At 35.4% G+C, this 26,731-nt stretch overlaps 3 protein-coding genes across 4 annotated transcripts; 1 reads left to right on the forward strand and 2 right to left on the reverse strand.

Annotated features, from left to right (window-relative positions):
* The first annotated feature begins 4,436 nt into the window (after positions 1-4,436).
* Positions 4,437-16,622, forward strand: LOC127410673 (adhesion G protein-coupled receptor F4-like). The gene is made up of 16 exons (XM_051645825.1): positions 4,437-4,557; positions 5,360-5,491; positions 5,786-5,941; positions 6,486-6,598; positions 7,333-7,391; positions 7,500-7,612; positions 8,143-8,361; positions 9,722-9,958; positions 10,089-10,235; positions 11,223-11,404; positions 11,502-11,687; positions 13,980-15,290; positions 15,425-15,466; positions 15,826-15,861; positions 15,963-16,048; positions 16,129-16,622. Exons 4-15 carry the CDS (start codon positions 6,509-6,511, stop codon positions 16,023-16,025), a joined length of 2,685 nt encoding a protein of 894 aa, XP_051501785.1. The 5' UTR covers positions 4,437-4,557; positions 5,360-5,491; positions 5,786-5,941; positions 6,486-6,508; the 3' UTR covers positions 16,026-16,048; positions 16,129-16,622.
* A 5-nt stretch (positions 16,623-16,627) lies between these two features.
* Positions 16,628-19,330, reverse strand: LOC127410680 (ankyrin repeat domain-containing protein 66). Its single transcript, XM_051645836.1, has 3 exons — positions 19,192-19,330; positions 16,944-17,172; positions 16,628-16,761 (listed from the first exon to the last, which is right to left on the reverse strand). The coding sequence occupies exons 1-3, from the start codon at positions 19,328-19,330 to the stop codon at positions 16,638-16,640; spliced, it is 492 nt and encodes a 163-aa protein (XP_051501796.1). The 3' UTR covers positions 16,628-16,637.
* A 1,292-nt stretch (positions 19,331-20,622) lies between these two features.
* Positions 20,623-26,667, reverse strand: LOC127410670 (tudor domain-containing 6). 2 transcript variants are annotated; one of them, XM_051645816.1, is made up of 4 exons: positions 21,288-26,667; positions 21,110-21,177; positions 20,920-21,004; positions 20,623-20,836 (listed from the first exon to the last, which is right to left on the reverse strand). In XM_051645816.1, exons 1-3 carry the CDS (start codon positions 26,665-26,667, stop codon positions 20,957-20,959), a joined length of 5,496 nt encoding a protein of 1,831 aa, XP_051501776.1. In that variant the 3' UTR covers positions 20,623-20,836; positions 20,920-20,956. The 2 variants fall into 2 exon arrangements, with proteins under 2 accessions (XP_051501776.1, XP_051501777.1); XM_051645817.1 differs by having other exon boundaries at positions 20,623-21,004.
* Between the last annotated feature and the right edge of the window lie 64 nt (positions 26,668-26,731).

Genomic DNA, 26,731 nt, shown 5'->3' on the forward strand with positions numbered 1-26,731 from the left:
ACACTTAGTCAATAAACTGACCTTGGGTTCTCACTACATCGTCTTCACCTGCTCCTGTCTGCCTGTCCTGCTCTGCCTGCCTTAACGTTACATATATTATTTATTTATTGAGAAGAATATTTAATATTTCTTCAATTTTCATAACATGTCTTTGTTTTACATTTTTCAAAATCTAAATTAGATTTTCTAGAAAATTGGATTTTGAAAATAGCATTTTCAGTGTTGTTTTAAATTTGTGAAACCCAATCTGTATGTACTAACCAGACCAGAAAAACAATACAATGGGCCCTTCATATTGTCTTACTAAAATTGCCTTCATCCCTCCGATAAATTTGCCTTGTAAAATAGATGTATGTTATGATGTTAAGTTTTGCATGAATGACCTTCCAGGGGAATACTTGGAAAGCAAGAATTAGTTTGTACCAAAAAATCATCATATACAGTTTGTTACTTATCAAACACGTATTGTTTATTCTACATTTATTATGTAGAGTGGCCATAAAGTGTCACTATGAGTCACAAGCAGGGTTGGGAGGGTTACTTTTAAAATGTATTCCACTACAGATTACAGAATACATGCTGTAAAATGTAATTTGTAATGTATTCTGTTAGATTACTCAAGGTCAGTAATGTAATCTAAATACTTTGGATTACTTCTTCAGCACTGGTAGATTTTTTCACTTGTTTTGACTATAAAAACTCTGCCAGTACAGTAAGACAAAATACACATTAAAAATACATTCTCTGAAAAACCTAAATATCTTATGCAGTGTTGTTTCTAAAACAAGATAAATCAAACTGATCTTGTTTTAAGGATTTTCAGATATTTTTACAGGAAAACAATACAAAAATGATCAGAAATAAAATGTTTGCCCTAAGATCAAAAGTCTTGCTAGAAAAAAGAAATTATGATCTAACGTGAATTTTCTTGATAAAAAAATATGATTGTGCCTGGTAACGTGCATGTAAAATGGCTAGAAATAGCATTTTAGCTTAGCGTAAAGTTGACAATTTACACAAGGTTTATTTCTATTTCTTCTTCTCCAAACTTACTTCAAACGTACTTCTCTGTCTGCTCGTATGAATGTAACACATCATAAGAAAGTGTTTCACTGCTGTTCAAATGCACTTTGGATCACATCATTTATATGTATAAATGTTTTCCATCTGAAAGGACTAAATATTAAATGAAACAAATGACAATAAAATGCAAAGTAATCTCTTCAGTAATCAAAATACTTTTTGAATGTAACTGTATTCTAATTACCATTTATTTAAATTGTAACTGCAGTGGAATACAGTTACTTATATTTTGTAATTTAAATACGTAATCCTGTTACATGTATTCTATTAATCCCTAATCCTGGTCACAAGGCAATAATGTAGGGTTCATTTCATGAAAAATCATGAGGGGATGCAAAGCATGATGCAAATACGGCTTTGAGCACTTTTTTTTTTTTTTTTTAAGCTGATTGTATCTTGTTGTACTTTTTGCAATACATGAATGGACCTACTGTTTACAGAGTCTGTTTCCTTGAAGAATGTTTCCAGACCAACTGAACTGTAATTCTGATATTCTAACTAACATCTGACTTCTCATACATGCGGTGGATTATAAATGTCCGTTTTATAGAGTTGCATCACTCGCTTGCTGTGTAATCATGCAGTAAGGCCTTGTAGCTGAGCCTTTATCTGCATTCTCCCTGTAAACTACAACAAATATACTCTGTCTCTCTCTATAATATTGGTTAAAGAGATAATAATAGTTACAATTCTGTTTTCATTAATTGTCCGCCTTGTAGTTCCAAATCTGTATGACTTTCTTTTTTGGGGGACTAACTTTTTAAACTGATGATGTAGGATAGAATATAAGATATAATAATACATCTCTGTTGTTCAATGCATTGCGATATTGGGCCATCATCCATTAAGACGTCCTTATACATCACAATAGCAAAACACATTTTCTCTTCAACTTCATTGTGGCCAAAGAACCAGCCAAGCACCAAGGTAGAAAACAAGACCTGCAATAGAGTTTATTCAAATGACTAGATTAGAGCACGGCAAGATGGCCATGAGGAACAAATATTGCTTGTAAGCAAAATAAATGCAAATAATAAAGTTTATATTAGAGATACACTAAGATAAGCAATGTAATGTGGGTTTTGCAGGGCAAAAAAAAGTGTCTATTATGTCTAAATACAAATGTACATTCAAGTAGCTACACAAAGAGCGTGTTTACATGCACACCAATTCGCTGATAACTGTCAAAACAGACTACGTGAGAAACCTGTGTTTACATGAGATTAGAAATCATCAGATTATTCTCTGCTTTTGATGTCAAAACATGACATCACGTTTGCACACATTGGAGAAGCCGGTGAGAACAGCGGTAAAAGTGTTTACAAGCAAAATCGGGTAATCGACCTGTGTTGATCAGTTTATGCTTCAAATGTTTATGACTTTGATTTTTATGTCAATAAAGGAATGTTGTTTAAGGCATTTACATGACCACACGTGTTGTCGGCTTTCAAAGCACCATTTGTGTAAGAAAATGCATGTAAACGTACCCAAAAATGAGGACTGATTTCACAGTGCGATCAGAAACAGAAGGTTGACTTTTCTTTAGCTGAAATCGGTCTTTGCTTATTGAAATTTGAAACACTGCCTCTAGTGGCCAATCATGTTCTCTTATCAAAGTTTTTGTGTTTATTGATTATCCAAGTGTACTGATCACTGATGGTAAACATCAGAATCAGAATCAGAATCAGCTTTATTGCCAAGTATGCTTACACATACAACGAATTTGTCTTGGTGACAGAAGCTTCCAGTACACAAACAATACAACAACAAGACAGAGATAATAATAATAATAATAACAAAAAATAGAGTAAAGATAAAAAGTGAATAGAAAATAAAGTATATAGAGAAATACACAATAAGACAATATATATATATATATATATTTATATGTATGTACAATATACAAATACAAATCTGTTATATACAGATGCAAGGGAATGTATGGCAGAAGAGGTGTGGTATGTTGGATAAATAAATATAAAAAGACTAAACTGTGTATTGCACATAGTTATTGCTCAATGGGGCAGTTTTAACTGTTCATATGATTGATAGCCTGAGGGAAAAAACAGTTCCTGTGCCTGATGGTTCAGGTGATCTGTAGCGCCTGCCATAAGGCAACAGTTCAAAAAGGTATTGGGCAGGGTGAGTTTACACTCACTCTGGAAGTGTATAGTTCTTGAAGGGGGGGCAGGGGGCAACCAATAATCCTCTCAGCAGTCCGAACTGTCCTTTGTAGTCTTCTGATGTCTGATTTCGTAGCTGAACCAAACCAGACAGTTACAGAAGTGCAGAGGACAGACTCAGTGACCGCTGAGTAGAACTGTATCAGCAGCGCCTGTGGCAGGTTGAACTTCCTCAACTGGCGAAGGAAGTACAACCTCTGCTGGGCCTTTTTCACTGTGGAGTCAATGTGGGTCTCCCACTTCAGGTCCTGTGAGATGGTAGTGCCCACTACCTTCACAACTTTTGGCGGCCATCTGTGGACATTTCACCCAGAAAATGGAACGTGCCCATACGCCCAACAGCATTAGCCCCCTTGTCCACTGGGGGCAGTGTTTCCAATTTCACAGACTAATCTTAGCCAGCGACTAAAAACGGATCAAGGAATGAAAATGAAAATGAAAAACGAACGAAACTTTTTGCAGAACGTAACCAAAAACAGGAACAAAATGATTTTCAATTATTCAGGAGTGAAAACGTTATTTTTAAATGCTGATAACCAGTTAATTTTCGTTCTGATAAAAAAAAATAAATAAATAAATAAAAAAATTGTGAGAAGAATATCATGTCAGAATGCTATTCTGTGATGCGGGTTGGCGCTGTTTTGGCAGAATGAGGGGGACCTACACAATATTAGGGAGGTGTTTTTAATGTTGTGGCTGATCGGTGTGTATATTACTAGAAATGTGTTTCTTAATGGAGGACATTAATGATATATAAGGTAATAATTGTAACGTTTTAATGTTACTACTGGAAGTAATTATAAAATGTTACCCAGAAAATCTAACTTTCTATTATATATAGGTCCCTGAATTAGCTAGGGGTCTTTTGCTCCACAAGTCATCTTTCCTTTGTTTTATTCTTTTGGATGAATTAACTAAAGGAAATGTTGTTATATGCAAACTTTTTGGGAAAAAAATGTCTTTACTGATGTATACTGTGTATTTCTCTAAATATGGCAGCCATTTTGCTACAGTGGAAGCTTTTATTTGTAGCACAATTTGAATTATGTCAGTATGACACTCAGACAACTATGATACAGTTGATTAACATGTGACCTGTGTAATGCAAATCAGGAAAGTTATTGTGGAAATTCTTTGACTAGGATATCATTCCAGACATATCGACTGTCTGTGCACCCTCTCCATATTTTTTTTACATTACACTCAGAACTTTAAGAGTGATCACTCATTGAAAATCAAGCACATTGCATACATAGGACAATAATGCTTTAAGGAATTGTAAAGTGTAGAGGTAAGTTTACTTCTATACTTCTGATGAGTTCTAAAGTTCTTGCAAAGCTGTGTTCTATGTATATGGAAAGTTAACATTAGTGTGTTAGCCCAGTTAGGAATGACAAACTGTGAATGTAAATAAATATTTTTGTGGTCAATTTGTTATTGTCCAGTGCATGTAACTGCAAAGAGGGCATATTCTTTCATATGAATAACTGCACTCTCTTCCATGCACAGAAATTAACGGTACAAAATGAAATGGTCTAAAGGCATTATTCTTCTTTTTCTGGGATTGTTTATTAAGGTTGGTTAATATTTCACTAAATATTTAAATAGTTGTTCAGTTGTAAAGAGTGTCCACAAAAAGTATTTGGGCACTTTTGGACACTCTCAGAACAAACTATTTGTCTTAATGTTGATCAATGTAGATTATCTATTGTTTTATTATATGAAAAATAGTAAACTGATTTTTTTGGTTAAATACTTTGCTTGAAAATTGTGTTTGTGCTATATATCATTAAAATAAATGCCATTAGTTTGATATTTTGTTATATAATACAATGGCATTCATACTGTACATTTTTATTTGTGTCCAGATACTTTGTGGGGCCACAAAGTAATTAGGCTACATATATGCACAAGATTTATATAAAGTAAATTATTGAACATCTAACAGTGACTGGATGACTTTGTGTGCTATTGTTTGATAGGTTTCAGTGGCAGGTAGTGTATTTTTCTTCTTCAACATCTACAATAATCGTTTGCATGAATAACAAATTGCCATTTGTTGTTTATACTAATCTCACAATGCTTTATTCCAGATAACTCAACACAGGCTTACTTGTTTGAGCTAGAAGCAGACTCATTAATATATGAGGAAATAACAAACCATCTTCAAAACTTCAAAACAAATGTGGGAAGCGCGACTGTATCAAATGTCACCATTACAACAAGTATACAAAATTATATTATTTGTAAAAATAAATTTTCTATCATGCAAATTAATAACACCATGTGTCTAAGGAAAACATCTCATTCACCATCTAAATAAAAATATAATATAAACAATTATAAATGATGTTTAAAACTATACATCTTGACAATCACTGCATTCATTTGCATGTTAATGCTTAATAGCTTGTTTTTTTTATTTTTATTAAATCACATTACCAGGCCATAAAACTGTTTGCATGACTGTCTGCATGAGAACAGATATAAGATAAAATCTCTAATGTACTTATTTATAGATTGTAGTAAAAATTGTGATGGAAAGAAAAAGACCTGCTTTTGCAAGGCGGGATACACATGGACCTTGGACATTTGCGAAAAGTACAAGTGTTGCAACAACAAAACTTGCATTCTTAATGATGTAGATGCCGCTGTGTGTCAGTCTGACAAAAGAGGTAGAGTATTGTTTGCAGTGTTGGGAGCAATACCATTTGTAAAATCAAGTAGTTACTTTAGACTAATTACTGTACTTTTTTAGGTAAAAACGAATGTACCAGATTTATTCATGTTTGTAGTCAGATTACACTTACTGACAATCAATTACGTTACAAATATATCACTTGGGTTACACATAGTAGCCTACTAAAATAATATTATTTTCTGTACATGGAATGTATTTAAACATGAATTACACTCATACGTTCTGTACATCTGTTTGCTTTCCTTTGACAAAGTGTGCGCATCTGCTAATGAGTCATTGTGAGTGCAAGACTTGCGCACATCAATGAGCGAGGAAGAAATATAGACATTAAAATAAAAACCTTCATGTGAAAAGTGTCAGTAGGGGGTTTAAAAAGTAAAGTAATAAGTAATGTGATTACTGCCCCCAGGAAGTATCAGTAATGTAATCTAATTACAATTTTAGAGAAGTAATTAGTAGTGGATTACTTTAGTTTAGTGCACATGATTGCCCCTAAACCCACACCTTGTTTTCTACAGTAAGCATCAAAGGATCAACCACTATGACAGGATATGAATACAATCAATTTTTTGACTTTAACAACCAAGAAACTGAAAATTACCAAGAGAAAATCAAGGAAATAACTGATCAGGTATGTATTAATGAAAATCAACCAAATCACTTCATTTGCAAATGCACTCTTCTCCTGGGTATGATTACTCAAGCACATGACTTCAGAAATATTGTCTATGTTTGGAATAGCATACTAAAATACTATTCTTACCTGCAGTAAATACTGTTGTAGCAACACACACACACTTTATTACACCGTGCAAACATCACTCACAGTAACACATTCCTGTTTCGATGAGGAGATGGGTGCCTTAGAGATGAGAAAGTAAGAGCGGGGAGGAGGAAAAAGAGAGGGGGAGAGAGATACTGTACCTGTTTTTTTGTGTTCCGGCACTCCTAACCCAGGTTTTTGTTTGATGCTTGAGTTCAGAATAAACTTTCAAAAAAGCAAGTTAATCCTGTCGTCTGCCTCTTGCCTGAACGCACACATCAGTAAACTGTAGTAGATGCTACAGTATGTACAGTAGGCTGCACTTTGGAGATGTTGAATGCAGAATTACTGTCTCGGTTTCCATTCACATTCATTGGATCTTTGTTCTGTACAATGAAATTGGATGGTTTCTGAGGCAGGCTGTTATTCTGTCCAACATGTTCTTTTTTGTTCCATGGACGAAATAAAGCCAGGTTGGTTTAGAACAACATGAGAGTGAGTCCTGTAAATTGTAAGCTAGTGTACCTTTCAGAACACAGCCATTTGCACTGTTTGTTTGTTTGTTTGTACATGCCTCACAAGTGTTTTCCAATGTCTTCTAGCTCAAAACTAGTTTCAGCACTTTGCCATGGTTTTACTCGCTGGTTATCACGAAAATCAGGTAATAATGATGATAAAACTCCAAACTGGCAACTAATATTTCTGGGGTTTGCATACATACTCAGATCTTGTTCTTTCATGTTTTTTTCTTCTTTTTTTTAATTGAAAGCAAGGGCAGTGTGATTGCAGACTATGTGGTGCAATTGCTTGGTCCGCTTGCTAACATTACTCAGCTTCAGATTATAGCCAATAACCTCTCTGGATCTACCATTGTGACAGAAGGTAACTTTTATTCTACAGCTGTTCATCCATAAAAATGTAATTGAATTAATTGTAGTATACATGATATAACATGCAAATAACAGCCCTTCATCAATATTTGAGAGGAAAAGTCCCCAGATGAAAATAGTTCAAAGACATTAGCCTAAATATTTGTATGAGTAATGCATTGATTAGACATTACATAAAGTGGCTTTGGAAGTCAATATATCATTGGTTTTATTTACTTATCATTGAACATCACTGGCCTACAGACCTCAGCAATCCATTTTGCAGTTGAGTACTGTTGGAGGTACAGTTGACTTAAGGGCCAGTGTGATTGTTTCAAATAAAGGCAAAAAATGACAGAAAATATTGTACTAAATGAATGTGTTAAACAGCCCTATTTTATTCATAGCTGCATTTCATGTACAGTGTTTTACATTTACAAATATTAAGTTGTGTGATCTTATTTGTTCAAGAAATTCTGTTTATTTGGAGTAGAAGTTGTATAGAATTGCACACTTACAGCCTTTTTCTTATGTCATTCACAGGACTCGTAACTATCCGTGTACTCCAGAATCAACCCATTGCTTTTGGCTCAGATGCAACTGTAATTTGTGAAACTCAACAGGACCTGGGATCTGTAAAGTGGCTCTTGACAGATGCACAGAATAAAACAAAAGAAATTACAAATGGAACAGAGGCTACCTTGACTAAGGCAGATTTTGCTGACACTCTAAATCTAAGTAGCATTTCAGGAAGTTGGAAAGGTACTGTATGCTTGGTACTGAAAGAGTATTTTTCACTTATCCTTAAAGGGATAGAAAACGAAAATTCTCTCATTATTTACTCACCCTCATGCCATCCAAGATGTGCATGATTTTCTTTCTTCTGCAGAAAACAAATCAATTTTTTTAGAAGTATTTCAGCTCTGTAGGTCTATACACTGCAAGTGAATAGGTGCCAAAATGTGTACGCTCCAAAAAGCACATAAAGGCAGCATAAAAGTAATCCATTCAACTCCAGTGTTTTAATCCATATCTTTAGAAGCGATATAATAGGTGTGTGTGAGAAATAGATCAATATTTATGTCCTTTTTTGCTAGAAATTCTTCTCCCTGCCCAGAAGGGGGCGATATTCATGTTGAATGTGAATCACCAAAAACACAAGAAGAAGAATGTGAAATTGCAGATTAATAGTAAAAAAGGACTTAAATATTGATCTGTTTCTTACCCACACTTATCATATCACTTCTGAATATATCAGTTTAACCACTGGAGTGAGGACTTAAGTGATTTTTGGAGCTTCAAAATGTTGGCACCCATTCACTTGCATTGAATGGACCAACAGAGCTGAGATATTCTTCTAAAAATCTTAATTTGTGTTCTGCAGAAGAAAGAAAGTCTTACACATCTGGGATGGCATGAGGGTGAGTAAATGATGAGAGAATTTTCATTTTTAGGTGAACTGTCCCTTTAAATATGTAGTTAAAGAACAATTCTGGGTTCAGTACAAGTTAAACTCAGTTGATAACATTTGTGGCATAATGTTGATTACAACAAAAATTAATTTCGACTCGTCCCTCTATTTCTTTAAAAAAATCAAAAATCGAGATTACAGTGTGACATTTACAATGAAAGTCAATGGGGCCAATTTTTGGAGGGTTTAAAAGCAGAAATGTGAAGCTTATAATTTTATAAAAGCACTTACATTAATTCTTCTATTAAAACTCATGCATTATTTGAGCTGTAATTTAGTTTAAAACGGCATTTTTACAGACGTTTTAGGATTTGTTGACATTACATCATCATGGCAACGAAGCTGTAAAATTGGCTATAACTTTACACAGAAAATGTTCGTAAGTGATTTTATCACATTAAAATCATGTTATCATGCATATTGTTTGTGTCATGTGGTTAAACTTTTGAAACAGTGAGTATTTTAACAAACCAAAACAAAAATGGCCACATTAACTTCCATTGTAAGTGTCTCACTGTAACCAAGATTTTTAAAGAAAAGGAGGGGCGAGTCTAATTAATTTTTGTGGTAATCAGTATTATGCTGCAAATGGTGTATATTCCTTTGATTCAATATAATATATTACTAATTATATCTGTCTGCTGACTGCAGGAACATTTACATGTCAATATACAACAAACTCCATCCTACACACAGCAAGTGACCAGTTGGACATAGCACTATTGCCAGACATTCGTGGCATAAGTTATCCTCAATTTCCTGATTGTAGAGATCTGACGAAACCAAAGCCTGTGGTTAAAATTGAGTGTTCAATCTCTAAAAGCATAGAAAATTACACCGTTACATGGAGCAGCACTGACCTCAATGATCTAACGAGTCAACCAACAGGTAAGCATATCTCATACCATTTTTTTGTACACAACAGAATTGAATCTGTGTGACTGATAGGCAAATGGATATATGGCTATGTATTAACAAACTTCATGATAAACAATTGTCAAATTTTTGCTGTCTCAAGAGTTCAAAGGGAGTTTTATCTCTTACAAAGTGGAAGCAACAATAAATTGTTCAAAAGAAATAGTGACAGCCAATTGTAAATTCAAGAACAACAGAGTCCAGACCAATCTATTCAGAGAAAAGTCTGTGGAAATCTTCATCATTAAAGGTAAGTTTTGGCTTTATTTCATTTTTGATTGTATTTCATTTAATTCCCATCTGCAATCTCCAATTTATGTTATGGATTTTATATCTCTCTGAAAGTAAGAATATTTCACTGCCTTAAAAATGTCACTGACTCACCAGCAAAATCAACAAAGAGCCCAAAATATCTGACAGTTTGCTTAAAAGTGTAGTTGTCATTATTTACTCATTCTTATGTCATTCCAAACCTGTAAGACTTTCTATCTTCCATGGAACACAAAAGGTGAATTCATGAAGAATGTTCCTTGGCACACCCAAGAGAAGTTGCAATGCCTGATTTGTGAACGAATCGTTCTTTTGTGTTGAATCATTTCAGTGAATCGTTTGATCCAGTTCACAAAACCTGTCTGAATGATTAGTTCAACCTAGTGAACTCAGTGAACCAGTCACAGTGGTTAACTGCTTAGTGGAAGGGGAGATTATCAGTAAATAATGACTTGATATAATGAATTTCTGTATCACTATTGTTTGGCTTGGATAACTTGGAATATAGCGCACAAGTCGTATGAGCCATTACTTTAACCTCTTCGCAAGTGAGTTCTTACTGTACTGACTAATCCCCCAGAGTGATCTATTGAATGTGTAACATTTGCCAGCTGGTAGGTAGGTGCGCAATGTGTAAACCTCATGCAAGAAATTAAGTCATACAGGTGTGGAACAACATGAGAATCATTTTTATTTTTGGTTAACTATTGCTTTAACTAAAAGCGTACCGCATGACAACAATATCAACACAAGCATAGTAACATACCATTAGCATGATTAGAATGGAGTCCAATCAGACAAAACATGAAAGTGAACTGGGCAGATTTATAAAGATAAAATGCGAAGGGTTTTGATAGTGGCAAGTAGCTGCAATGCATTACTTTTACTTCAGTTTTCCAAACAGATACATGTTTACTGTAAAATGTACATTTTTATTTGGGTAAATTTCTTTCATTCCTTCATACAGCAGACTCAAAATTCTGTGAAGCTGACAATGACTGGCCAATCGCAAAATACAATTGCACAGCCATTAGGTATTGTGATCGCTTTAGTGTTGGTGAAAAACAGAGAACATGCAAAGAGACATGGCAATCGGAAATTTCTAAATGTGTGAATCCGGACCTGCATGGTATTCAGAAGAATGTAAAGGTATTATTCTTTTGAATTAATTTACCTATTTCTCACTGCTGGCCAGATGCACTTACAGTAGTACTAAACTCCTGATCTCTCACTTAAATAATAACAGGAATTAGAAAAAGGAATTGGGTTAATTGAGGAGGAAGCACTCAATCTTTTCAACCAGTTACAAAAAACAACCACCACTGACAATTTCATCTCCTTTGCCAATATTTATACATCTGTTGATATTATTGATGTCATAAATAAGGTATCTAAACAACAGCAACATCAATGGAATGACTCTATCATGCCTGTAAGTATGTTTGTCTCTCTAGTACTGTATCTCTAAAACTTTAAAGGGATAGTTCACACAAAAATTTTAATTTACTCACCCTCATGCCATCCCAGATGTGTATGACTTTCTTTATTCAGCAGAACACAAAATAAGATTTTTAGAAGAGTATTTCAGCTCTGTTGGTCTATACAATGCAAGTGATTAGTCACCAAATCTTTGAAGCTCCAGAAAGCCTATAAAGGTAGCATAAAAGCAATCTACACGATTCCAGTGGTTTATTCCATGTTCTCTGAAGCAATCCAATCGATTTTGGGTGAGAATAGACCAAAATATTACTCCTTTTTCACTATAGACCTTGACAGCAGTCACCTTGGCGATCACGACTTCAAACTCGATTCAGTTCCTAGGGGCATCTAGCACTCTGCACATGCATCGAGAACTAGGAAGTGTAATCATGCTTAAAATCATGAACGTGCCAAGAAACTGGAATGGCAAGATGTAAAGTCAAGTCAAGTCATTTTTATTGGTATAGCGATTTTTCACAACACACATTGTTTCAAGCAGCTTTACAGAAAATTATCTTGTAACAGAAAATGAAGCTGTAAGTCATCATAGTGCGGTTTGATAAAAAAAATAAAAATAAAAATAAAAAAAGCAGTTTACAACTTATAAACTCTGTTATACTGTATCTGTTTAAAGCTTTTTTTCTCAGGCTTTTACTCGATGTGTTGTATTCTACTCGCAATCTTTCCAATCTGTAGGATCTTTTGCCCGTATATCTGACAGTATGGTGTACAATAAATAAGCTATGAAAAACGGAGCACTTCTAATTTGTCAGCAAATAAAATATAAAAAACACCTGTTAAGAATTGGTTATATTGCCTATACATTGTAAAGTCTTTTAAAATGACCCATTTTGTGTTGGTCAAGCGAGTAGTTAAGTCAAGTCATTTTTATTTGTATTGCGCTTTATACAACAGATGTCGTTTCAAAGCAGTTATAAAGTACAATGGTTGATTGTGCCTTAATAAATAATATTTGTATTTAGACCCCCAGTGAGCCAGCCAATGGCGACTTTGGCAAGGAGCAAAAACCTCATAAGATATTAATTTGATGATTTATTTTTCAGCACAGAGCGTTAAAAGTATGGCAAAAGTGTTATTTATTATCATTTAAGTGACTCAAGAGCAAGCATGCAGAATATGCTTGATTTATTTTCTCTCTGCAATGCAGGCAACATGTAAAATAAATTGTATGTACTTCAATGTAACATGTTCACATACTTTGAATTTATTTAATGCTACAAGAATTTATGAAATACTTTTGAATTCACAAATTACAGTGTTCACAATGCTTTTGTTTATTTATTAAATTTATGATTAGCGTTTTGGCTGTGTACTCGCAGACACACCAAAGCAGAACTATAAATGCAAATCAACACGTTGGCCACTTCACGGAGCCTACAGTGAAGGTTTGATGCAGAAGCATAAATCAGCCTTTACATGTTGATCTGTTTTCACACAAAACTGATTGAATTGCTTCAGAAGACATTGATTAGACCACTCGAGTCATATGGATTACTTATACGCTGCATGCGTAAAATCACCATTTGATCACCATTCACTTCAATTGTATGGACCTACAGAGCTGAGATATTCTTCTAAAAATCTTCATTTGTGTTCTGCTGAAGAAAGAAAGTAATACACATCTGGGATGGCATGAGGGCGATTAAATGATGAGAGAATTTTCATTGTTGGGTGAACTATTCCTATAGTCTAGTGTAGGCTACATTGCTGAACAGATTATTCGTCAAAATTTAAATTTAAATGAATGTTCATGAACTACTAATCTGTTAAGAATTCTATAATTTAGTTGTTGTGTTTATGTTTATCAAAGAAGGTGTCTAATGTCCTTTGTTAGGTCTTATCTTTGTCAAGTATAACAAAAGTAAAAAAACAAAATAAAAAATAAATCAAACATTAAAATGTATTCAAATGCAAAATGACTAACAAGGCATACAGTAGGCTGAATAGTAAAATTTACCATTTTAAAAGTGTTTTTAACAACAACATTTTATGAATTACATGGAATGAACACTGGACCAAATGTTGTGTTAGTATTAAGAGTTTGATTGGATGCACAGCCTTTGACATCAATAACAAAAGATATGGGAAAGCATTTAAAAAAAGTTGATAAGCCTAATTATTTTGCAGGATTACATGGTTAGTTGCATTTTACTGTATGTGACCCACTGTTTTTAAACGACATTTATTAATTTCCTTTCATTTTATCATTGTTTTTACATTTCAGGATTTTGTCAAGTCTGCAAGCAATCTTTTGAATGAAACAAAACCCTGGCTAGAAGCTAAACATGATCCCGACTTATCTGTAAAATATCTACTGTCTTTTGAGAACATGATAAGGAACTCAAACCTGTCTGAACCTTTCCATGCAGAAAACATTCAACTAATGTACTGTAATAATAGCAACCCCAATTGCAAAATCTCCAGTGCCAACGTCACGTCAAACAATATCATTGTAGCGGTCGAATTCAGGAACCTGGCTCAAATTTTACCAAGACCCCTGGAGGATAAAAGCAATCTATCAGATGCGCCCATCTTGTCAATTACCATGGTAAATAACTCCAATGAGAGAGGTGGGTTTACGGTTAATCTTACGTTCAGATATGCGGATCAAAGACTTCCAAACCATAAAATGTTTTGTGTTTTCTGGGATGAAACTCTGAAGAACTGGTCTGAGGAGGGGTGTCAGTGGTATGGTATGGACAATCCAAATCTCTGCACATGTAATCACAACACTTCATTTACCATGCTGATGTCCAAATCTCCAGTGACCCTTCTGTATATGGACGAACTGACATATGCTGGCTTGGGAATTTCAATGGTTTCACTTGTTCTGTGTTTACTGATCGAGGTTTTGGTATGGAATACGGTTGTAAAATCGAACGTCTCCAATTTTCGGCATATAGCCTTAGTCAACATTTCCATTTGCTTGCTGCTCGCATATATTGGATTTTTGGCATCTGTCAATCCAACGGAAATCATCTCAAATTGGTGTGTGATCCTCACAGTTGTCAAACATTTTTGTTTCCTGTCCGTCTTTTTCTGGATGCTGTGTTTGAGTTTTGTGCTGCTTCACCAAATAATCTTTGTCTTTGATCAGCTACGGAAAAAGGTCTATTTGGGATTGTCTATCACTCTTGGGTATGTATGCCCATTTCTGTGTGTAGCAGCAACCTTTATTAGCTTTGGGAATGGTAAGCATGGTGAATACTATTCAAAGGAGACGTGCTGGCTAATATACAAGGGTCCATTCAAGGGATCCATGTTTGCCTTTGTGATTCCGGTTGGAACAATTGTGTTCATAAACATGTTCACTCTTGTTGTGGTGATCATCAAGATAGTAACACCAACTGTATCAGATGCAAAGGCTCTGGATGAAAAGGACGTTGCCAGAAGCATTATCAAGACAATAGTCTTCCTCTGCCCTGTCCTTGGGATCACATGGATCTTTGGACTGTTTGTGCTCATGATTGACCTTACAGAATATCCCTTAGCACAAATTGTGAATTATGCATTTACAGCGCTCAATTCACTACAGGTGAGAGTCAAGTGTCAAACCTACTGATTTAATACAATATATACTGTATCTGTGTATTTACTTATATACAGTACATTCATGTATGCACATTAAAAAGTCTCGAAACAAAACCATCTTATTTTATTTCTTTGCAGGGCTTTTTCATATTGCTTACAAACTGTATTGGAGAGAAAAAGGTAACAATGTCCACTAAAATCTATTTGGTTATATACATTGTTATACTGACTATACTTAACAATAAGGTTGTATTCATTAACATTAGTTACCTACATTAGGTAACATGAACTAACAATAAACAGTACTCATAAAGCATTAATTAATGTCAGCGAATAGAACCTTATAGTAAAGTGTTACCATTATATTTGATCAACTACAAGTCCAGGGAATGTAGTCTGAAAATATGAATATGCTGCTTTAATTTGCATTGTTGTTGATGGGGTATTGAGTATTATTGAACCAATTTCTTATGACAAGATTGCAGTTTAAAAATATTAAGCTACTTGCTTGAGTATAACACACTTTTCATTTTCGACAGGTTCGTGATGCACTTCTAAAGCGTTTTAAAGGCCAGGTTAGTATATAGAACCTCTACTATACAATTTAGCCCTATTTTTAATTCAAAAAGTAGATATAATAAAATAGTACTAATTTTCTAATTTGTTTGTGCATTAGCAATCTGTGCATTCCAAAAGTGAAAGTTCAACAAAAGCAGGGTCCTCAGTAGTGAAGGAATAATGATTGGACATTGGATTTTTAAAGTAAGTAGCACTTTTGTGCTCCTGGGAATATTTTTATTAAGCACCTACTTATTTTGTTCTGATTATGTTTTTTATCCCAGATCTGGATATGAAAGGTTTAGCTGATGAATGCTGATGTACTGTGCCAAAGGAGAAGAAGAAAATTTGATTTAGCAAGTGTCTGTGCCATATATGTTTTGTAAGCAGATTATTATAGCTATTAAAGAATGACATTTTGAAGTTTTAACATTGAAAATCTATTTGTGATATTTTTGTTGAAACTTTTAATATATTAATTAATGTATCTACTTTTTTTGCAAGGGTGAGTGATTAGTTTTGCCTTCTGAAAATGGAATTTGATGCTTGCATGTCTGCGTGAATATAAATAGCCTATTTGGTATTACTTAAAACTGCTCTTACTTTGTAAGAGACAGCTTTAATTAAGTTTAAATTTGTTGTTTTATGTAAACTAAAAATGTTTGGACTGTACATTACTGTATGCTTTCTCTTCTTTTTCACAATTTTAAAAAGTGTGTCCATTATATTATAATTTTGCTTTAATGCAACTTGTGTGACTGTTGTATTTTTGTGGTAAAATAAAATCTGCTCTTTAATTGTTTTTCCCCTGCATTTTGTCCTCTTTTCTTTCCTGTTCCCATTCTTCATCAGTATCGTCGAAGGGCAGCCCATTTAATTTCACCATTTGACGATAGTTTCTGCTCTCATCCTCTGCCCTGAAAGCACAAAGAACACCACATTATTGAACGTAATATAACCAGAGTTATTACTAAATACTATCATAACATAAAATACAACTATATTAGATTAAAACATAAGTTTTCATTTTCAGTACAGTACATTGAGTATACAGTACAGTATATGTACAAAACATCACAAAATACAAAAATAACCGTACTTTTCAAGAAAATGAACACACTCTTCATGTCCATAGATCTCAGCAATTCTCACAGGTTTATCACCGGAAGAGTCCTCCTTATCTACAGGGGCATGGAGAGAATGTAGCAGTCGCAGTACTGCTAGTCGTCCAGACTCCGCTGCAAAGTGTGCCGGCGTCCATCCATTATCCGTCCTCAAACATGCCCTCGCTCCGTTTTCAATCAGTATCCTAACCACTTCTGTTTGGCCTAAAACAAGATGAAACTGTCAGGCTTAGCATTACACTTGCAACATCCATGTCACATTTCTCCCCAAAGTAAGGAAATATAAATTTCAAGTCGGAATTAAGCCTATTTTACAGTAGAACAAAGACAAATGTTTTTGCATTATGATAATATAATTAATTATAATAATTAAATTTATCACACATTATACATTTTGCACATATATATATATATATATATATATATATATATATATATATATATATATATATTTTTTTTTTTCACATATCCCAGCTAAGCTGGGGTCAGAGTACAGAGTCAGTTGTGATACAGCACCCCTGGAGCAGATAGGGTCAAGGGCCTTGCTCAAGGGCCCAACAGCAGCATCTTGGCAGGGCTGGGGCTTGAACCCCCAATCTGCTGATCAGTAACCCAGAGCCTTAACTGCTGAGCCACCACTGCCCCTGATATAGGTGAAATTAAGAGATTAAAAAGATGAAATTTTTTATTTTAGATTTTAAAATAATTTTCTGCTTAATTTCTCATTACCCCAACGCATCCAGATTCAAAATTAGAAACATTAAATATAATATAAGCAATATATATATATATATATATAAACCACCTGCCTAATATTTTGTAGGACCCTCTTGTGCCGCCAAAACAGAGCCAACCCGCATTTCAGAATAGCATTCTGAGATACTATTCTTCTCACCACAATTGTACAGAGCGGTTATCTGAGTTACCGTAGACTTTGTCAGTTCAAACCAGTCTGGTCATTCTCTGTTGACCTCTCTCATCAACAAGGTGTTTCCATCCACAGAACTGCTGCAGTTACAGAAATACTCAAACCAGCCCATCTGACACCAACAACCATCACTGAAATCACTTAGATCAAATTTTTCCCCATTCTGATGGTTGATGTGAACATTAACTGAAGCTCCTGACCTGTATCTGCATGATTTTATGCACTGCACTGCTGCCAAACGATTGGCTGTTTAGATAATCGCATGGATGATTGTTGGTGCCAGATGGGCTGGTTTGAGTATTTCTGTAACTGCTGATCTCCTGGGATTTTCACACACAACAGTCTCTAGAATTTACTCCGAATGGTGCCAAAAACAAAAAACATCCAGTGAGCAGCAGTTCTGTTTATGGAAATGCCTTGTTGATAAGAGAGGTCAATAGAGAATGGCCAGACCAGTTCGAACTGACAAAGTCTACAGTAACACAGATAACCACTCTGCACAATTGTGGCGAGAAGAATATCATTTCAGAATGTTTTGGCAGCACTAGGGGGACCTACATGATATTAGGCAGGTGGTTTTAATGTTGTGGCTGATTGGTGTGTGTGTATATATATATATATATATATATATATATATATATATATATATATATATATATATATTAAACATTTTTAATAATGTATGCTCCAACCTTTCCCATTATTTATTCTGCATTTTTATTATTTTTATTTATATAATAATAATAATAATAATAATTATTATTATTATTTAAACTAGCTTAAATTCAACGCAGCACAACTACGACCGTGATGTAGTTTATAAATATTAATTTAAATAATATCTTACTATTGCGTATCACAAAATGTAAATGAGAGTTTTTGCATTATGGAAATGTAAAGAGTGTGTGTGTTAGGTGTTAGGTGTAAAAATAAACACATTTCACACACACACACAAAAATAGTCATAATCATATTGGTCTTAATAATAGGCTTCGTGTTATTTAAGCAAAATATAATTAACTTTTTTTCTTTTTGATTTTGGGTTGATAAAAGTGGTGAACATGATTAATAAAATGATTTTTAAACTTTTTTATTATGCATAGGCCTGAACCCAAAGAGCTAGGTTCATCCAAAAATGGAAATCATGCCATCATTTATTCACCCTTATGTTGTTTCAAACACAAATGAGATGTTCGGTGGTATGTTAGTCTCAGTCACTATTCAAAAGTAATATCAGAATTTTCATTTTTGGCTGAACTGTCCCGTTAAGAGTTAATAAACTTATAATAACCTGCCTTTGGACGCTGCCCAGTGGAGAGGAGTCTTATTATTCCAATCTACGTCTTTCTGATTGGGGTCACACAATTTTTTTCTCACAATTTCCTCCACAAGATCATAATCTCCAGCAGCTGCTGCCTGATGCAACTCCGTCATTTCATTAGCATTAAAATTGTATGTTTGAAACTGTCGAACTATGAACTTAAGTTTACCATTCCTGTACAGCCCTCTCCTGTTGCTATTGGTGATAAACACGTCATCAAAGGTCTGCAACTTGTTACCACAGCAACGGGACAGGCGCTCTCAATAGAAATTGAATAAGCAGGTAAATAATAATAATAATAATAATAATTACATTTTGACTCATCGCTGTATATTTTCAATTCAATGTCTTTTAAAGTTTTTAAGTGCCATTATTTAGATGCAAATTATTACTGAAGTAGCACGCGGAAGGCGTTGTCACATGGTAACTGTTCCTTTTCTCAGCGCTGCTCTTGATTCACCAATCGCAATAGTTTGTCAATAACGGATAAGGCGTTTTCATAAACAATATTATAGAGATTAATATGTTGGATTTACAACTTTTTGTCAGGTACTTAGAGACGGAATTAATATATTAAAAGGTTATTATTATTATTATTATTTTGACAAAACATTTGCCTCCAATAGGACAACATTCATCTTATTGCCAAGCGCCCTCTGGCGGAAGACTGATGTTTTTGTCTCAGGAGGGGGAAGACTTCAAGCATACAGCATGAACACAAAACAAAAAGCATTAAAAAAAAATCACCTCATATACTAATAATGTTAAAATAAAAGTAACTTTACATCCAATTGTGTTTAAAATAAATGAATTTTCAATCATGGTTCATGGTTTAATTAAAAAATGAATTAAAATAAAATTTTCATGTGTCATAGATTACATATACTGATTTGCCTACTTTGTCACTTTTAGCTTGTTGGGACCTGTTAGTGCATGCTAGGATTTGAAACTCAACACGTTTCTTGAATCTATTAAGAGAAACATAGATAGTATGTAGATGGAAAAGACCTTGATTAAAATTTTCCATAGACATAACACTAAATTCTCAACTGTTTAAAGAATATCGAAAAGTGTGAATATACGTTATTTTGCATATTATGTTATGCACATTTAAAGAACAGAAAATAAGAGCAAAGCCAACTCTGTGAATGTTTTATTCCAACAAATATCCATGCAAACACATTAAGATATAGAAAAAAATAAAATAAAATTGACAACATAAACAATATAGTTACTATAAAAGGAAAAAAACCAAACAAATCCCCCCTCTAAACAACTGAAACTGTTGGGTGAAGTGGAGGTGAGGGACATAGTCCAAAACTCTTGTACTTTCTACACTAAATCAATAACCATTTAAATTCATAATGGCTTATGTAAAAACTGAATTACAGTAAAAATCCATCAATACATCACAAATGCACAATTATCACAATTAGTTTGAAAAAAGAAATACAATTACCAGAGCAAGAGCCAACTACAGTACAAACCACAACACAATGCTATAAGAAAAGCATCAGGTTTTAAAATTGCATGCAACATGACAATCAACATGAATGTTTGGAAAATAAAATATCTCCATCATCTTCGTAGGTTGTCATCCCTTTACCTAGGCGAGTTTCCTGCTTGGAAACAAATAGTCGTCAGTGGCATGGTAATAGACAGATTTATCCCACAAAACTGAAAAACAAAAAATGTACAATACCTTGTCACTCCAACACTAAACAGGTTTAAAATGCTGCTCATTTGAAGATGCACTTAGTAGGGTAACATGAGTCTTCAGAACAAACCTTCAAATTGACCAAAATAATTATAAAAAGCACAATTACTAAATTAATCAACTACTCAGGGAAAAAAGGAATTGAATGTTTGAGGGGGAACAAAAATCAGAATACAAAAGGCAATACTGGATTTTCTAAACTAGCTGCCCAAGATGTACTTCCACTCTTCGTCATGGGGATTTCTGAGGAGAAAAGCAGCACCACGTGATTAACAAGCTACCATTGCACCCAATCAAACTAAATGAAGCATCTGTACATACAGTACACTTTATATTTTTATATACACACTAACCTTTTTCACATCTAGCATCTTCCATGTCTTTTCTGTTTTCCTCTATGTGAAGCAACATTTGCTCAGTTGATTCAACAGGAACTCCATCAATGGATTCATGAGAACTGCTGTGGTTTTCTAAAAGCAAATTCTTCTGTGTAGGATCATCAGAATTTGTTAAGGGAATCACATCTGTTCCATCAAGCCAATCACCCACCTTGTTTTCAGGAACCCCATGCAAGTCACCATTTACCAACAATTCTTCAAGTTGATCAGCTCCAAGTTGAGAAGCACAATGAGGTTCACTAATTTGATTATCTCCTGTACAGCTCTCAAGGCTCACCCTTCTTGATTTATCCTCTGAAACAGGATGATCTTCAGAAGTTGATGCAAAACAGTCAATCACCTCAGCAGAGTTCTGATCATGATGTACAGAAGCACTCCAAAAGTTTTTCATAACCTCATTCACAAGACATTGCTGGGTTTCAACTGAAACATAATATGGAGGGCTGTTGGCATCCACTGTATGGTCAATGCACTGAATGGTAACTTTCAGAGGTTTATCTACTAGAAGCTCATACAAGTTATCAGCAGCAGTACTGTCCCATGACCCCTCTGAGGGTCCAAATCCTTCCAACCGGCACAGAAATGCTTGATGTGGACTTTCTAGCAGGTTACAGGGCAGTGTTTTAACAGAGCTTTCATTGACTTCAGACTCATTTCCGTAATCAACGAAAAGGACAGATATCGTATCTGTGCATTTATTAATAACCTGTGCACGATACCACATCTGGTCGTCAGAGAATCGAGCCAAGCATGGGCTTCCAAGATCCAATTGATCCATCTGAATTGGCTTTGTCTCACTAGAGTTTCCATATTCATCAGCAATAATGGTGATTTGGTCAAGTTTTTCAGAGTTCGCAAACTGACACCAAAAATAATTTGGTCCAACAATACACGAGGCAAAAGCTTCCACCGTCTGTCCCAAAGACACTTCTGGTTTCTTGAACAGCAGTTGGAATGTATCTTTCACAGGTGTGGAAACTACCACTTGAGGCAGCATTTGCGTTGGAGAGTGGCTGTGTAATGCCTTGAAGTCTAAATTGTCCCACTTTTCACTCAGTGAGGAGTCTGATGTGCTGCCCTTGAGAGTCATGTTAACTTCCCAAGTGGTGATATCTTCTTTAATAAACTTGCAAGAAAGTTTGTTCTCACCTGCTTCACCAAATAGTTTTTTTAAGAGAAATATCTCCTCCAATCCCTGTCCTTTGAATCGATCATCCATATTGGAGCTGCAATGAATGCTGAACCTTGGGTATGACAGTAGCCACTCATCAAGTCTGCAAATTTGAAGTGGAGAAACAGTTGCCTCATTTCCAAAATCTATAAATTCTACCTTGACCATGCCATTTCCAGGCATGTCCTTCACAACAGCACGATACCAGGACTCATCATCAGGAAACATGGCCTTCACCAAACTGCCCTGCTGAATGCTGCTTGCTTGAATTACATCTTCCTCAGATGATTGAGGGAAATTTAATCGCTCATTGAGAGAGAACAACGTATTCTCATCCTCTGCCAGTTGCACAAAAAAACTTGTTAGGCTATTGATATGTGAAATATAAACTTCAGACACAGCCCCTGGTTCTATGACGTGTGGAGGAAGATTTGCTACTTGAGGTAAATCCAGCGCTGATAGTTTAGGATCCATTGGTGTGTGCTTGGGGGTTATATCGGTCTTGACAGTTTCAGGGTGCATTACTGGCTTTTTGTCTCCAAATGTGTTCTTTCCTGCAATGGTTTTTGTTGTAGGGTCAGCTGCTGCTTGGCTACAGACCTGAGGTTTGGAGTCAGACCAATAATCTTTAAGGAAATCATTAACAACAAGCCCTTGACATTCAACAAGTGTGTTGTACTGAGGACAGTGAGGAATATTGGAGGACTTTGCTTTATTCTGAATGGTCACTTTTAAAAGTTCATCCACCAATAGCTCAAAGAACTTATCAGCTGCAGCATCGCTCCAAGTACCCTCTGTGGGTTCGAATCCACCTAACTGACAAAGAAATGCTTGAGGTAGGCTATCCAGTAGTTTAGGGGGCAGGCTCTTAACTGAGTTTAGGTCAATTTCAGACTCGTTTCCATAATCTATGAAAACAACAGAGACCGTATTGGTAAATTTTTTAATAACCTGTGCCCGGTACCACAGCTTGTCAGAGAAGCATGCCAGACATGGGTCACCTGGACATAACTGATCAGGTTGAATTGGTTTTGTCATAGTAGAGTTTCCAATTTCTTGGGCAATCAGAGAAATCTTGTCAAGTTCTGCTGAGTTTTTGAACTGGCACCAGAAATAGTTTGGCCCAACAATAGATGAAGCATACGCATCTACAATTTGTCCTTGGGTTACAGCTGGTTCCTTGAATATTATTGGATGGGTATCTTCAGTACAGTGAATTGGTGATTCAGTCTGAGCTCTTGGTTTGAGAGTTTTGCTCACATTAAACAATGGCCCTTTCAAAACAACACCTTGGTATTCTAAACTGACCAGCCAAGCTGATGTATTCTCTCTGATTAACTTGCAAAGAATTTTCTTCTCACCATTTTCACCAGCTGCCTTTTTGAAAGCCATTATCTCTTCCTTGGTCCAATCTCTGCTTCTTCCAGTCTTATCATCCTCAAGTGAGCAATGAATACTGAGCCTGGGAGTGTTGAGAAACTGCTTGCCAAGTTGCCTTATTTTAAGGGGTGCAAGTGTTGCCTCGTTCCCAAAGTCAATAAACTGCACTTGAACCATGCCATCTCTTTTGCTTTGAACAACAGCACGATACCAGGCTCCATCAGCAGGATACTCTGCTTTCACCAAGTCACCTGGCTGCAATGAGTTTATGTCAACTTGAGCATCATTTAACTGAGAACTATTAAGTTTGTCAAGAAGGGAAAATACTGCATCTTCATCACTTGTCAATTGTACAAAGAAACTTGATGGACTGTTACAGTGTGAAAGATATATGTCCGAAACATATCCTGCATCGAAGGCTCTTGAAGGAAGATCTATCAGCTTTGGATAACAGCAATTCACTTGTTGCTGCTCATCCACTTGTTGCCTAGGCCTAGCTTTACTGTGTCCATTTGAATGATCTTTGATGGTCTGGTAGTTGCCATTTTGCTTCAATGTGCTTTGAACAACTGGTTTAGAAATGGTCCCACTGATCTTCTCTTGTGCTTGTAATGTAGCACTTAAACCATATCTCACCCCTCTAGACTCCATGCCTTCTGAAGACACCTTGCAAGTACGAGTCTCGTCTGTTCCCTTGTTGATATTGCACCCTTTTCTGTTAGTCTTGTTCAATTTCTCTCTCATTTTTGAATTGAGGTTTATCGTTTCATCATACATCTCCACTGACAGTTTGCCTGAAGGATTCCGTTTCATCACAATGACATTGAACATGCAGTCAGTTACATAGTTTTTAAACCACTCATTAAGTTCACATGACTTTGGTAACAATACATTGAAAAGTTCGAACTGAACAGCCTGTATAGGAATGGACATTATTGCATCGACTTTGTGAGTAATCGGTAGAATATCAGATTTATCCAAAGTCACCAGATCACCATAATCTACAAAGTGGACAAGGATTTTTGGATGCGTTAATTCAATTTGTCCTCTGTGCCACTGACCATCAGTATATCTGGCAAGACACATCATCTTGGGGGAAACTGAAAAGTTTGCTTGCAGTCTCCTACAGCACAGCTGTTGGATTTCTTTTGTCATTTTCTTAACTATTTCAGTATTTTGTACAAAATGTCCATAGAACTTATTTACACTTTGGACACAAGTTATCTGTACCTTCTCCTTGGTGCCTACTTCAATTTTAGGAGGTGAAACAATATATGAATCACTCTGAATAGGGGAACGTGCAGCAGCATTCTTCAGTGAATGTATTCGCTCTGTGGTTCCTTGGTTAGCTTCAGTTCTAGAAGGTACAATGACATCCTCAAGAGAATCAGAACAACCTGTTAAAGCAGTTGTGTTCAGAGAACCTACTGGCACATTATTTCTGTCACTTTTATTCTGGTATGTGACTTTGTTTAGTGTCTCAAGAGTTTTGTCAGCACAAGTCAACTCTTTCATGGACAAACATTTTTGTTTGTGGCCAAAAGTGTTGTTCACAATCATATTGTCATTTCCAAAAAGCGTTACATCATAGACATCCTTGCACAGACTGTGATTCTCAAATTTTCCAATAAAGATTTGATCCAGTACAATAGATTTCAGATAATCAATCTGATCGGTCCGCCATCCAATGCCTTTGTCCATGATACCATGCAGAGAGCATGCATAATTGACGACTGGCAACTGGAAGAACCTTGCAGACAATGGTCTGATATTGCAGAGTTTAACAAAATCTCCAATTCCATAATCAACATGAAAGACCTTGACAACATCAGAGAAAGTGTTCTGCTGAAGTACAGATCGATACCACTTGCCATCACTTCCTTTGGTTGCACATGGCGACCCATCAGACAGTATTGTTGGCATCAGAGAAGGAAAGGCACCTTCATAGTATTTGTGGAGCTGTTCACTTAATTTCTTGAGCTCTTGGGAAAAGACATGCAATTTGCAAAAAAATTTCAATGGATGAATTACCTGTGTTACAGTTACAATTTCAATTGTTCCAGGCAACAACTCTGGGTACAAGTATTGATGCAACTTGTCAGGGTCATTGGCATGCTCATTTTGACCATTTGTCATGGCAAAATCTGAAGCATTTCCTTTTGGTGAAAGCAGTGAACTAGTTACAAGGTTTTTAAAGTCCTTATTAGGCATCTTTCTGGCAAATCCAAGTTCATACATTTGTTTAGATACAACTGGAATGTCAAGAAGGATGATTCTGTTAGGTGTCAGCACATCCTGAACACGCCCAGAGATGCTTTTCCCACACAAAGATCTGATAAACTTTGAAGCACCCTGAGACCATGTGCTCTCAAGACACAGAGGTGATACACCGGTCAATATACAAAGCTCAACTTTAGGAGGTACACTGCAAAGGTTGTGTGGACAATTTGCCAAACTTTTGCTTGATGCCCAAAGTGATTTTCCATCATCAATTAAGAATACATAGTACTCATGTTCATACCTAGACAATATCCTTGCTCTATACCAAGTTTTGTCTTCATATGCAAGACATACATCTCCAGGATCACCTTCAAAATTATGTTGTTTCATGCTAGGAACTTCAATCTCTTTCAGTTCATTGACTTGAGTCACATCTCTGGTCTGTTGTCCATTATTTAAATTTCCTCCAAATGCCACTAAGACACTGTGAGGGTTTAAGTTTACTCTTGTGAGATGAACGGTAATATCTGATCCAACCTTTGGCAAACCAGGAATTGAACACATCTTGATAGAAGTTTTGTCTTTCGAAGGGTTCAGAGACTTAACTGGTGAAAATCTAAGGGAGATA

The sequence above is a fragment of the Myxocyprinus asiaticus genome, chromosome 20 (genome assembly GCF_019703515.2).
Source record: "Myxocyprinus asiaticus isolate MX2 ecotype Aquarium Trade chromosome 20, UBuf_Myxa_2, whole genome shotgun sequence".
Taxonomy (NCBI): Eukaryota; Metazoa; Chordata; class Actinopteri; order Cypriniformes; family Catostomidae; genus Myxocyprinus; species Myxocyprinus asiaticus.